The sequence below is a fragment of the Bombus fervidus genome, unplaced genomic scaffold, assembly GCF_041682495.2.
Source record: "Bombus fervidus isolate BK054 unplaced genomic scaffold, iyBomFerv1 scaffold0043, whole genome shotgun sequence".
Lineage (NCBI taxonomy): Eukaryota > Metazoa > Arthropoda > Insecta > Hymenoptera > Apidae > Bombus > Bombus fervidus.
In genome coordinates this window covers 72309-87532 of record NW_027212606.1, presented here as the reverse complement: position 1 = coordinate 87532, position 15224 = coordinate 72309, and the positions used below count along the sequence as shown (strand labels likewise).

The 15224-nt window shown below is 31.6% G+C and overlaps 2 protein-coding genes and 1 long non-coding RNA gene across 3 annotated transcripts; 1 reads left to right on the top strand and 2 right to left on the bottom strand.

Annotated features, from left to right (window-relative positions):
* Positions 1 to 382: 382 nt before the first annotated feature.
* On the top strand, positions 383 to 6733 carry LOC139997257 (uncharacterized). The gene is made up of 3 exons (XR_011802684.1): positions 383 to 543; positions 6271 to 6433; positions 6493 to 6733. It is a non-coding gene; the product is annotated as an uncharacterized lncRNA (long non-coding RNA).
* A 145-nt stretch (positions 6734 to 6878) lies between these two features.
* Positions 6879 to 8621, bottom strand: LOC139997273 (E3 ubiquitin-protein ligase XIAP-like). Its single transcript, XM_072021597.1, has 3 exons — positions 7998 to 8621; positions 7864 to 7908; positions 6879 to 7013 (listed from the first exon to the last, which is right to left on the bottom strand). Exons 1-3 carry the CDS (start codon positions 8619 to 8621, stop codon positions 6879 to 6881), a joined length of 804 nt encoding a protein of 267 aa, XP_071877698.1.
* A 4839-nt stretch (positions 8622 to 13460) lies between these two features.
* On the bottom strand, positions 13461 to 14572 carry LOC139997272 (E3 ubiquitin-protein ligase XIAP-like). The gene is made up of 2 exons (XM_072021596.1): positions 13634 to 14572; positions 13461 to 13544 (listed from the first exon to the last, which is right to left on the bottom strand). The coding sequence occupies exons 1-2, from the start codon at positions 14570 to 14572 to the stop codon at positions 13461 to 13463; spliced, it is 1023 nt and encodes a 340-aa protein (XP_071877697.1).
* Between the last annotated feature and the right edge of the window lie 652 nt (positions 14573 to 15224).

Sequence of the window (15224 nt, the reverse complement as noted above, 5' to 3'; positions counted from 1 at the left end):
TAATATTGTTGGCAGAGTTTTTATCCATGTTTATCATTAATTTTCAAATAGATGACTATGCTTACAGTGCATGATGAAGCAGTCAATAGTACCAGAAATAAAAAATTTGGCAAAATATTTTAACACAGAAGATTATTGGAATGATAACTCTGATCACATTCTTAAAGCAAATGAACCAGATAACAAGGACTGTTTAAGTCTTTCCAAATTAGTAAATAAAAATAATAGTAATAAGTCTCCTTTAAATGTTCATAACATACCGATAGTTACATTCGATACTACAATGTGCAATAATGTCAACTGTAACAACAATGTCATAAAAGATTCAAAAGAACTTTTAAAACCTTGTGCATTAAGTTTAGAGACAAATCACGCAGAAATCTGAACAAACTGTTACCTACTTCTCCAAATATATATTTTACACAAACTAAACGTAATGAGGAAATTAATTTGAATATAAAAGATGAAACAAAAGATAAACAATTATTCGTAAATGCAGATGAAGATGAAGTGATGCTAACTTGTTCAAAAAGTAGAAAGAACGTAAGCTTTGCAGAGGTATATTAGTTATTACTCTATATTATATACTAACTAAATATGATATTTTAATTTAACTGTATTGAACGAAGATTTAATTGAAATTTGTATAAAAAATGAAGCTGACAGAAAAGCTATATTAGATGTGATAAACAGATCATAAAAAATCAGCGACACAAAGAGAATTTATTACCTTTTATTAATTATATCTAGTTCTAATTATATATTATTATCTTATTTGTTATATACTAAAGCTGATTTATTGTATAAATTTAAAAATATAATATGTTATGTTATAGCATATTAGTATTATTTCTTATACTAACTTAGTACACTTAAGAACACATATGATACATTTCTATTTTTGCTTATAAAGATACATTTACATACATTTACATACGAAACTTTTTTTTTTGTTTTTTTTCTTTTTTTTTTAATTATTTGTTTGGATTTTACAATTTGTCCAGAAGGACACTTGGTAAAATATTATATCTTAGTGAATAAAAAAATAAAAATAAAAATATAGCATGTGGGTGGCTACCCCCATCGGGGTACCATCGTCGTGTTTGCTAGGTTATATCCTTTGTGAGGTCTGTTGGGTGTTTCCTTTTTAGTCTTCTTTCTATGTTTGATGTGTTGACCGTTGCCGCTGACAGTCGGTTCGGGTACTTTTCTATTCTTTCTCTGTACCTTCTTGCGAATCTGTTAATCTCCTCCTTGACCGTTGGTATTCCCAGGTCTTTCCGAATGTCATCGTTTCTAACGTACCATGGGGCGTTTACTATCGTTCTAAGAATTTTAGCTTGTATTGTCCCAATTTTGCTTATATGGCTCATTGCTGCTGTTCCCCATAGCGGGAATTTACATACGAAATGGCTGTAAAATTGTTGTATTCCTGATGTGTGATAATACTTTATTAATAAGTACACTTTTTTTGCTTTAGGATCATGCGGAATTGAACGCAAATTTAGACAATCACTCGATTCACTATTTTTCATTTGACCTAACTGATTTATTTTTGCCATTATCAACGCAATATTGTTTTGATCCAATTTAATAAATTATAGAATAATTATATGTAACTTGAACTTAATCATACAGAATTTAGAATCATAAATATGTGTATACTGGATAAAAATGAGCTGCTACCTATATCAGATTTAGCTTTTGATAGTTTCTCCTTTTGCGTCAAATGTTTTTGTCTCTGATCTTTTTCTTCTGGTAGCTATTTTTAAACAGAGAAGATTATAAGCGAAGCATAAGCAATGAAAGTATAATAAAAGAAAAAGTAAGCTATGATTTTTATGATTTGAAATATATATGTATAATACAGTTTCATTTTACTAACAATAAGGGGAATAAAACAAGGAACAATTAGTTAGATTACTAAAAAAAAAAAAAAAAGTTAACTTTATTAACATTATTGTTTCTATTTGCATATTATAACACATTTTAATTTGATAACAACTATAAAATATGTTCATATTAGAGATATGAACATGCTAATTTATATATGTACATAATTATATATATAGATGTGCATGTATTATGGCAAATATATGTGAGTTAGGGCTTTAATTTCTGTTTTGCAAATTATGCATCGTGCAAAAGCACGCGAGCAATACCAGCATGTTACTAAATGTCCACAGGGTAGGAATATAATTGTTCCATCTCGTTCCGTGCAAACTTTACACGATCGAGTATCTTTCAATTTTTTATTTTTTTGCTCCAGAGCAGCTAAAATAGTAAACAGTATATTTAAATATAATATATAATAAAATTTATTATACGTGTACAGTTTTCACACAAATTAAAGAATTTGTGATTTTATTTTTATTACTTACCAAATTTCTCAACGAGAGTCATCTCGTTAGTTTCCTCTTCACTATCGGATCTCGTATCGTCATCAACTATTGGTTCCTGAAATAAATGTAATGTACATAAGTATATATTGGAATTATTAATTATACATATGGTTCATGGTGTAAGTTTCTTTTCTTTCTACTTACTTCTTCATAATTTTCGTAGATGTTTTGCTGTCTTAGATCATTAACAAACTGGTGGCCACGAACTGTTATCAAGTAACAACAGCTTGAAGACCAAATTGCATGTCTATCCCATGGATTTTCTCCTGGACTCCAACTTACTACACCAAGTCCACAATGATAACAGATAGACATACGATCTCTTTCGTTATAGTAAAAGCCTGCATCGGCTAATAGTTCTTTATTCATAGATGTATCAGTAAATGTTGAGAATGAATTTAATCGGGATTGGTAAGTAATATAATCCAAATGTTTTGGTTTCTTAACTTTTTTTAGTCCCAAACGGCTAAGATCATATGCCGTCGGGTCTTCTGCATCTGTTACAAATCGATGGTCATTAAAATCAAAGGACTGCGAATATTCTAAACCGTAACGACATAATATATTTCCATTTCTTCGTTCTGTCGGTTGAATTTCATCAGGGTGTGTACCAATTGGCACATTACCGCAATCTTCATTGCGGACAAATCTGCACTCTGGAGACCATATCTCGTGAACTTGCATGGGAGTACGACCCTCTAACCAGTGACTTACCACCACTCGACACACAAAACATTTGACTCTATCCATTTTGCCTGTACAATAGAATCCTGCTGCTGCAAGACTGGCAGGGTCAACGAGAGGTACAAGCCAGTTTCGAAAACTCCAAAGTCTTGCTGCTTCAAAACGAAAATCACCATGATGTTTTCGAATGCCACGCGACGTCGATGGAACCGACGACACTGGATTAATCATTGGTTCCGGCATCCGGTACCGGTGTCGGTACCGGTGCCAACGATTGGTATATGCCGGTATCGGTATCTGAATCACATCAGACGAAATTGAATCGTCTGACGATTCTTCGTGTTCTGGAGATTCTTCGTATTGTGGTAGCACAGGTTGGATGTTAGATATATGCAACATCTTGTCCTTATTGTCACTTGTAGAGTTTTCACACCTATTTAAAGGGGAAAAAAAAACCGAAAAAGAAAGAAATTAAAATACCTAGTAATTGTAACAAGCCGATATTATCGAAGTAATCTCAGTTCCGTGTGTTTTAGCGCAAAAGTTAAAAATTGTCTTTGAAGAATTACAGCGATTTTAATTGATATTTGAAGCGTTTGAAGGATCCCGAAACTTTCTGTACAATCTACATAAATTCTTTCGCTACGATATTTTGACTTACAAATGGTAAAACGTTTTTAGTTAATTTATTTTCGAGAAATATTATACGTGTACAGTTGATCAAACAGAAATATATTACAGACAAAACTTACGAATATGAGATGTTTAGGTATCGCTACAACAGCTCACCAACTCTTCAAATGGAATCTTCACAAAGATTTAATATCCTGTACTTGTATATTTTATATTGTTAAATTTACTAAAACTGCACTATCGTACGAATCAATCACACAAACTATTCCACTCTTACAGTAATACCGAACTTTGAATCCAAAAACTTTGAATCCTTGCTGCTAGTACGTGCCTATTTTATATTACTATCCCTACCACATTACTCCTTCATCCCACCATAAGGCACTGTGCCGAGTGCGCAAGTTGTCGACCAATCAAATTTCACTGATGCTCCACCCCTTACCGTACCGCTCCTTATGTACCGTCCTGTATTATCATTACCTGTATATAAAATAATAAAATTATTTTTACAAATAAGTACACAATTTTTTCAATATGTGAAACATCAGGCTTTCTGCAGGAAAATTTAACCGTTTCTAACGTTTTATAAATTAATTTTCAGATAAAGTTCTCTCGCGATGCGAATAATAAGACGCCGTAGCATTATCTTATATTATATTTTATCTATCAAAGCACATCACTTGTCACTTTTCGCAAATGTTCCTTACGTTTGCCAACGATATACCATATATTTAGTTTGCCAGTAAAATTGTTAATTGCGTATGCACTAGATGATAATAAAAACGAAGATTGAAGCTATTACTTAAAGCAATACACTTTGCATGAAAAGCAATTAAATCTTGAAAAATATTGAAAGAAACGTTGTCGTTTGTCAAATGCGAAAAAAAGTATCGACAAAGTAAAACCATTAAAATTGTCGATGCCTCTGATTTGTTACTAACAATCCTGAAATTGCTAAAACGAGTGATCATACTCATTATTCAATGTCTCATATTTAATGTTTATATTCGTGTTCAATGTAGCGACGTATCTATCTTCTTTTGTTTTTTCTTTAATTTTCTTTATTTTTCTCTAGCATTTTGCATTTTATGAGTCTTAGGCAGCAAAGATTCTTAGGGCCACAAGTGAACGTTCTAAATTTTCCATTTTTGTTGTATCTTGCTGTACGTTTCTATTTATTAAGAAAATAGCAAGTAGAATTTCAAAAGAAAAATCTTTCTATTTATAACGGTATTATAATAACGGGTGCGTTTCTTATTGGCTTTATCTCTCCTGAGAAAATTCACCTATTATTCTAAACATTCTATGTTTGTATGAAACCTTCAATAGCCTAAATGAGTTTTTCTTCAATGCAATCGAGTATGACGGGTGACAGGTATACGGGCTGATAGAACAAAGGCCGCCTGCTAATCTACGGGATATTAGTTAACTTGATTCTAAGATTTACAGCGGCTCCTCAGACTACCTCGACATACGATGTTTATGATGCATCAACCTCTGGGCGACCACCCTTATTTGGATAACTACGGGGCCGTTAGGGTGTTTATTGTCAAGTATCGGTACTTTCAAGTATCGGCCGATTCATTAAAGGCAATTTCACGTCTGTGTTAGGTGAAACGTTCATCCCGCCGTCACGTCCGTCACGTTTGTTTTTATCTGCGTATCCAATGTCTCGTAAATGGCTGTGCAATGTGGTCAAATACACAGCATACAAAACTAATTAATCTGTATGAATCAATTAAATATCAAAAGCAAAACCAATGTAATAACAGCTTTAAACAGCATCTGAAAAACGATAACATCCAAGGAAACAACTTGCGATTGAAAGAGTCGTATATCGAAAAATTCAAAGGTTTATTATTAATTGATATAAAAGGATTACTCTGAACATTTTTCAATGATTTTCTATGCAACAATAATATAATATTTCTATATAATAACTTTCTTTGTTAATGTTGTACATTATTTGACATTCTTTACTGTGAATTACCCATCGAAAGCTTTTCTATATTTGCTTATCAAACAAATTTAAATGGACTTGTGTTGCAACTGTCTACCCTATTCTATAAATTATTTCAGGAAATGTAAGTATAACAGCTGTTTCTTCCATATTTATGTAAAAATGTATTGGATAAGTTTTCAAGTAACCCATACTCTGTGACGCCATCATTTTTTTTTTTTTAACAAAATTTCAGCTGATTATAATGATGTTTTTATAAATTAAAAATTTAACAAAATTTACAGCTATTGCTTAGAAAATGTTTATTTTTGGATTTACTACCACTGCATATTTTTTCACGATATTGTACATTAACAGAATCTTTTTGTCTTTTCCTACAGTCCCCCAGATCTAGCAACATGCAGATCTTCGTTAAGACCTTAAGAGGGAAAACTATTACTCTTGAAGTTGAAGCTTCTGGCAGAATAGAGAATGTGAAAGCTAAGATCCAAGAAAAAGAAGATATTATTATTACCATCAATGCTAGCAATTCGCAATAGAAACATATACAAATAACTAGGATATTTTAATTTAACTGTACTGTCTGCAAAGATTACAGTCCATTCGGTCACAAGATTTAAATATTAAAGTATAGACAGAGAAGATCTTGATACTTGTGTTGAATATGTGCTTGAATTTAATCCATTGCGCCAACAAAATGTTCCTCCAACTATGAACGATGAAAATGTATTGAGGGAAAATACACCAACGATATGTATGTATGTATGTATGTATAAAATTTTATTATAAATTAATATTGTAAATTTATTTTAGGTTGACTTTGATTTGTTTATGACTTATAACTAATGAAGATTTAATTGAAATTGGTATAAAAAATGAAGCTGACAGAAAAGCTATATTACAAGTGGTAAATAGATCATAAAAAATCAGCGACACAAAAGGAATTTATAACCTTTTATTAGTTATATCTAACTATATGTTATTATTTTATTTGTTATATACTAAAGCTGATTTAATGTATAAATTTAAAAATATAATATGTTATGTTATAGCACATTAGTATTATTTCTTATACTAACATAGTACACTTAAAAACACATATGGTACATTTCTATTTTTACTTATAAAGATACATTTACATACATTTACATATTGCCTGTACAATTGCTGTATTCTTGATGTGCGATAATACTTTATTATTAAGTACACTTTCTTTTTTTTGCTTTAGGATCATGCGGAATTGAACGCACATTTAGACAATCACTCGATTCACTATTCTTCATTTGATCTAACTGATATATTTTAGCAATTGTTTCCGCAACATTGTTTTGATCCTATTTAATAAATTATAGAATAATTATATGTAATTTTAACATAATCATACAGAATTTAGAAACATAAATATGTGTATACTGGATAAAAATGAGCTGCTACCTATATCAGATTTAGCTTTTGATAGTTTCTCCTTTTGCGTCAAATGTTTTTGCCTTTGATCTTTTTCTTCTGGTAGCTATTTTTAAACAGAGAAGATTATAAGCGAAGCATAAGCAATGAAAGTATAATAAAAGAAAAAGTAAGCTATGATTTTTATGATTTGAAATATATATGTATAATACAGTTTCATTTTACTAACAATAAGGGGAATAAAACAAGGAACAATTAGTTAGATTACTAAAAAAAAAAAAAAAAAGTTAACTTTATTAACATTATTGTTTCTATTTGCATATTATAACACATTTTAATTTGATAACAACTATAAAATATATTCATATTAGAGATATGAACATGCTAATTTATATATGTACATAATTATATATATATGGATGTGCATGGATTAAGCAAAAACGACACGAACTACAGCATTGACTTCTTTTCGGCAAACTATACATCGATCGAAATTTGAAGAGCAGAAATTACATGTTGCCAGATGTCCACAAGGTAGGAATGCATTTGTCGCTTCTCGTTCCGTGCAAACTATACACGATCGAGCATCCTGTAATTCTTGATTTTCTTTCTCCAGAGCAGCTAAAATAGTAAACGGTATATTTAAATATAATATATAATACAAATTTATTATACGTATACGGATTTCATACAAATTAAAGAATGTATGATCTATCTGTGTTTTTATTTTTATTACTTACCAATTTTCTCAACGAGAGTCATCTCGTTTGTTTCATTTACACTGTCGGATCCCTCATGATTCTCATCTGTAGTTTCTGTTGCTTCCTGTAATAAATATAATGTACATAAGTATATATTGGAATTATTAATTATACATATGATTCATGGTGTAAGTTTCTTTTCTTTCTACTTACTTGAATAGAATTTGAATAGAGATCTTGGCCTGTTACATTATTAATGTATTCACAGCCCCGTGCTTCGATTATATAACAACATGCAGGAGATGAAATTGCATGTCGAACCCATGGATCTTCTCCTGGATTCCAATTTTCTATACCAATGCTACAATGATGACAGATGGCCATATCATTTCTTCCGTCGTAGTAAAAGCCTGCATCGGCTAATTGTTCTCTACTCATATGTGTATTAGGAAATGTTGCGAATGAATCTAATCTGCATTCGTAATTAGCATATTTCAAATTTTTTAGTTTCGTAATACAGTTTGGTCTCAAACGGCTACGTCCTTCGATTGGCACATTACCGCAATCTTCATTGCAGACAAATCTGCACGATGGACAATATATCTCGTGAAGTTGCATGGGAGTACGACCGTTTGACCAGTCACTTATCTCCACTGCACACGCAAAACATTTGACAGTATCCGATATGCCTGTATAAAAGAATCCTTCTGCTGCAAGTGTGGCAGGAGGAATGGAAAAAGATCGAGGCCAGTATAGAAAAGTCGAGCGTCTTGCTGCTTCAAAACGTAGATCATATTGTTCTTGAGTGTGAAAAAACGTCGATGGAACCGACGACATTCGATCAATCGATAGCACCGGAAACGGAAACATTTCTGATATTGACGACGCCGTACTAACGAACCACACAAACTATTCCACTCTTACAGTAATACCGAACTTTGAATCCAAAAACTTTGAATCCTTGCTGCTAGTACGTGCCTATTTTATATTACTATCCCTACCACATTACTCCTTCATCCCACCATAAGGCACTGTGCCGAGTGCGCAAGTTGTCGACCAATCAAATGTCACTGATGCTCCACCCCTTACCGTACCGATCCTTATGTACCGTCCTGTATTATCATTGCCTGTATATAAAATAATAAAATTATTTTTACAAATAAGTACACAATTTTTTCAATATGTGAAACATCAGGCTTTCTGCAGGAAAATTTAACCGTTTCTAACGTTTTATAAATTAATTTTCAGATAAAGTTCTCTCGCGATGCGAATAATAAGACGCCGTAGCATTATCTTATATTATATTTTATCTATCAAAGCACATCACTTGTCACTTTTCGCAAATGTTCCTTACGTTTGCCAACGATATACCATATATTTAGTTTGCCAGTAAAATTGTTAATTGCGTATGCACTAGATGATAATAAAAACGAAGATTGAAGCTATTACTTAAAGCAATACACTTCGCATGAAAAGCAATTAAATCTTGAAAAATATTGAAAGAAACGTTGTCGTTTGTCAAATGCGAAAAAAAGTATCGACAAAGTAAAACCATTAAAATTGTCGATGCCTCTGATTTGTTACTAACAATCCTGAAATTGCTAAAATGAGTGATCATTCTCATTATTGAATGTCTAGCGTTTATATTCGTGTTCAATGTAGCGACGTATCTACGGTATCCGATTTCGCTTGCTTTTTCTTTAATTTTCTTTATTTTTCTCTAGCATTTTGCATTTCATGCGTCTTAGGCAACAAAGATTCTTAGGGCCACAAGTGAACGTTCTAAATTTTCCATTTTTGTTGTATCTTGCTGTACGTTTCTATTTATTAAGAAAATAGCAAGTAGAATTTCAAAAGGAAAATCTTTCTATTTATAACGGTATTATGATAACGGAGGCGTTTCTTATTGGCTTTATCTCTCCTGAGAAAATTCACCTATTATTCTAAACATTCTATGTTTGTATGAAACCTTCAATAGCCTAAATGAGTTTTTCTTCAATGCAATCGAGTATGACGGGTGACAGGTATACGGGCTGATAGAACAAAGGCCGCCTGCTAATCTACGGGATATTAGTTAACTTGATTCTAAGATTTACAGCGGCTCCTCAGACTACCTCGACATACGATGTTTATGATGCATCAACCTCTGGGCGACCACCCTTATTTGGATAACTACGGGGCCGTTAGGGTGTTTATTGTCAAGTATCGGTACTTTCAAGTATCGGCCGATTCATTAAAGGCAATTTCACGTCTGTGTTAGGTGAAACGTTCATCCCGCCGTCACGTCCGTCACGTTTGTTTTTATCTGCGTATCCAATGTCTCGTAAATGGCTGTGCAATGTGGTCAAATACACAGCATACAAAACTAATTAATCTGTATGAATCAATTAAATATCAAAAGCAAAACCAATGTAATAACAGCTTTAAACAGCATCTGAAAAACGATAACATCCAAGGAAACAACTTGCGATTGAAAGAGTCGTATATCGAAAAATTCAAAGGTTTATTATTAATTGATATAAAAGGATTACTCTGAACATTTTTCAATGATTTTCTATGCAACAATAATATAATATTTCTATATAATAACTTTCTTTGTTAATGTTGTACATTATTTGACATTCTTTACTGTGAATTACCCATCGAAAGCTTTTCTATATTTGCTTATCAAACAAATTTAAATGGACTTGTGTTGCAACTGTCTACCCTATTCTATAAATTATTTCAGGAAATGTAAGTATAACAGCTGTTTCTTCCATATTTATGTAAAAAGGTATTAGACGAGTTTTCAACTAAACTATACTCTGTGACGCCGTCATTCTGTTTTTAGAAAATGATAAAAAATGTTTTTTTAAATTAAAAATTGAAAAAATATACCGATATTGCTTAGAAAATGTTTATTTTAGTTTATTTACTACCACTGCACATTTTTTCACGATATCGTACATTAATATAATCTTTTTGTCTTTTTGTACAGTTTCCCAGATCTAGCAACATGCAGATCTTCGTTAAGACCTTAACAGGGAAAACTATTAATCTTGAAGTTGAAGCTTCTGACACAATAGAGAATGTGAAAGCTAAGATCCAAGAAAAAGAGGGTATTATTATCATCAATGCTAGCAATTGGCAATGGAAATATATACAAAGTAACTAGGATATTTCAATTTAGCTGCATCGTTTGCAGTCCATTCGGCCACAAGATTTAAATATCAATCCTCTGTCCTTTGGTGATGCGTTACTTGATTTTATACTTAAAAGTTTCTGTTTATAATGGAGAATAGATTTTATTTACGACTATTGAATAGAAATTATTAAATATTCTGTGTAACTCACCGTAGTATCAAATGGAGTATCTTTGGATATCTGTAGCCGTTTACCGCAAACTCCAGGTAATTTCATAAGCATATCAGATAAAAAGTGTGTAATTCTAGATTCTTTTTCTCTATGTGGAATAATTTCTAATGGACTAGTTGCTACACACATTCGAGGATATGTAAAAACTTTGGATTTGGAAATTGAAAATTTAATTTCATAAAATAAAATTCCATCTTTATTTTTTGGAAAATAATATCCATACTAAAACGTTATACATATTAATATACATAAATAATATTTGAAGGGAAATTGCAAGATGAATAAACATAGATATTGTCGTTCATACCATATTTTTCCAGTGTCTACGTAATTGGTCACAATCTTTGAAAGCACATTTTGCTGCAAGATCTTTAGATACAGATAATAGTTTGCCTTTTTTTTTTTTTTGCACTACAGAAAATAAAAAAAATTTTATTTTCAACCAAATATACATATATATTGCACTAAATGAAATACCTTACTGTTACCTTGGTAACACATGTACAAATGGAAGATTATAACGAGATAAATCTTTACGGTCTGCTAAAAAATGTGATATAATAGATGGTGAAAGACAGTCTTCAAGTCTTACATATGGAATTTTAAGTATTTCTGCATAAAGTTGCAAATACATTTTCCTTTCTAAAAACTTTTTAATGTTAATATTTCTCACATTATTTTAATATTAGTTATACGAAGAACAAAATTAGATTTTCTATTACCCCCTCCTATAAGTATATCTAATTTTAATGCTCTAGTTGCTTCTATAAAGTTGTAAAAATTTTGTTCCTTCAACAAAGTAATCATCAACTTTATTGCACAAAGGAGCTATCTTAGTTTGTATCGTATACCTAAGACAACTTTTATCAACTTTTGTAGCAACTGATCTTAATCCTTGATACTGACAGAAATAAAAACCAGTTTATCATGGAAATAATATATTTAGAGTCAACAAAGATTTGTATCGTGAATATACGACTAGTTGAAAATTTCTCAAAATTTTGTCCAATCTACCAGTTTCAGAAAATTGTTTATGCGTTATAACAAATATATATCTTTCTGTAGCCATTACTGGTGAAGCAATAACGTCCGATATTAAATGAATAAATAATGTAAAATTCTATTGGTAGTAAAATATAAGGATCATTAAGATCATTAAAATCATTAAGTATAATATTATGGAATACAAAGTTTTTGATTCGCAGAATTTGCCCTTGACTTACCGGCATTTCATTGTTTGCCAATAAAAATGTGATTTTGCCGATGGATCGTGAACTTCAACAAAATCAATTTCGCAAATTGCACAACATAGGTTACTCTTTTCCGGAAATAAAGCGTACAGAACCGACTGTTCTTTTTTTTTATTCATAAGATTACAAGCATCCATTATATATAATTGCTTGCTATTCTTAATTATTTGATGTTCTTGTAGATCCAATTTATACTAACAATTTTTCAAAAACGTATTTTCGAATGAATAGCCAACATTTAAAATTCTAAAAGTTGTAGTAAAATTTTAAATATGACTTTTAAGAAGAAGCTTTATTCTCAATTATGTTAAAATTAAACTTGCATGTGAGACATCTAATCTTTTCATATTTAAAAGAAATTTAAAATCTTGTTAAGTAAAAAGACGACACTTTTTCTATTACCAACAGTTTCGTTTTACTAACAATAAGGGCAATAAAACAGGGAACAATCAGTTAGATTACTAAAAGAAAAGTTAACTTTATTCAGATAAGATAAATAATTCAAATTAATGTTTAATTAAGTAACACTTGAAAAAGTAAAAAATGTATTTGATTAGTTTAATATTATGTTTCTATTTACAAATTACTGTAGAAATAGTACTAAAAGTAAAATATTTTCTCATTTCCTGATACATACATATACACTTAATTTAACCGTACGTAGTGTCACACATTTTAATGTGTGTACGTCATTTTTAAAACATTATAAAGTATATTCATATAAAAGATAGGTATAAACTAATTTATATATGTACATAATTATATATATAGATGTGCATGTATTATGGCAAATATATGTGAGTTAGGGCTTTAATTTCTGTTTTGCAAATTATGCATCGTGCAAAAGCACGCGAGCAATACCAGCATGTTACTAAATGTCCACAGGGTAGGAATATAATTGTTCCATCTCGTTCCGTGCAAACTTTACACGATCGAGTATCCTTCAATTTTTTATTTTTTTGCTCCAGAGCAGCTAAAATAGTAAACAGTATATTTAAATATAATATATAATAAAATTTATTATACGTGTACAGTTTTCACACAAATTAAAGAATTTGTGATTTTATTTTTATTACTTACCAAATTTCTCAGCGAGAGTCATCTCGTTAGTTTCCTCTTCACTATCGGATCTCGTATCGTCATCAACTATTGGTTCCTGAAATAAATGTAATGTACATAAGTATATATTGGAATTATTAATTATACATATGGTTCATGGTGTAAGTTTCTTTTCTTTCTACTTACTTCTTCATAATTTTCGTAGATGTTTTGGTGTGTTAGATCATTAACAAACTGGTGGCCACGAACTGTTATTAAGTAACAACAGCTTGGAGACGAAATTGCATGTCTAGCCCATGGATTTTCTCCTGGACTCCATCTTGCTACACCAAGTCCACAATGATAACAGATAGACATACGATCTCTTTCGTTATAGTAAAAGCCTGCATCGGCTAATAGTTCTTTACTCATAGATGTATCAGTAAATGTTGAGAATGAATTTAATCGGGATTGGTAAGTAATATAATCCAAATTTTGTGGTTTCTTAACTTTTTTTAGTCCCAAACGGCTAAGATCATATGCCGTCGGGTCTTCTGCATCTGTTACAAATCGATGGTCATTAAAATCAAAGGACTGCGAATATTCTAAACCATAACGACATAATATATTTCCATTTCTTCGTTCTGTCGGTTGAATTTCATCAGGGTGTGTACCAATTGGCACATTACCGCAATCTTCATTGCGGACAAACCTGCACTCTGGAGACCATATCTCGTGAACTTGCATGGGAGTACGACCCTCTAACCAGTGACTTACCACCACTCGACACACAAAACATTTGACTCTATCCATTTTGCCTGTATAATAGAATCCTGCTGCTGCAAGACTGGCAGGGTCAACGAGAGGTACAAGCCAGTTTCGAAAACTCCAAAGTCTTGCTGCTTCAAAACGAAAATCACCATGATGTTTTCGAATGCCACGCGACGTCGATGGAACCGACGACACTGGATTAATCATTGGTTCCGGCATCCGGTACCGGTATCGGTACCGGTGCCAACGATTGGTATATGCCGGTATCGGTATCTGAATCACATCAGACGAAATTGAATCGTCTGACGATTCTTCGTGTTCTGGAGATTCTTCGTATTGTGGTAGCACAGGTTGGATGTTAGATATATGCAACATCTTGTCCTTATTGTCACTTGTAGAGTTTTCACACCTATTTAAAGGAAAAAAAAAAAACCGAAAAAGAAAGAAATTAAAATACCTAGTAATTGTAACAAGCCGATATTATCGAAGTAATCTCAGTTCCGTGTGTTTTAGCGCAAAAGTTAAAAATTGTCTTTGAAGAATTACAGCGATTTTAATTGATATTTGAAGCGTTTGAAGGATCCCGAAACTTTCTGTACAATCTACATAAATTCTTTCGCTACGATATTTTGACTTACAAATCGTAAAACGTTTTTAATTAATTTATTTTCGAGAAATATTATACGTGTACAGTTGATCAAACAGAAGTATATTATAGACAAAACTTACGAATATGAGATGTTTAGGTATCGCTACAACAGCTCACCAACTCTTCAAATGGAATCTTGACAAGGATTTAATATCCTGTACTTGTATATTTTTTATTGTTAAATTTACAAAAACTGCACTATCGTACGAACCAATCACACAAACTATTCCACTCTTACAGTAATACCGAACTTTGAATCCTAAAACTTTGAATCCTTGCTGCTAGTACCTGCCTATTTTATATTACTATCCCTACCACATTACTCCTTCATCCCACCATAAGGCACTGTGCCGAGTGCACAAGTTGTCGACCAATCAA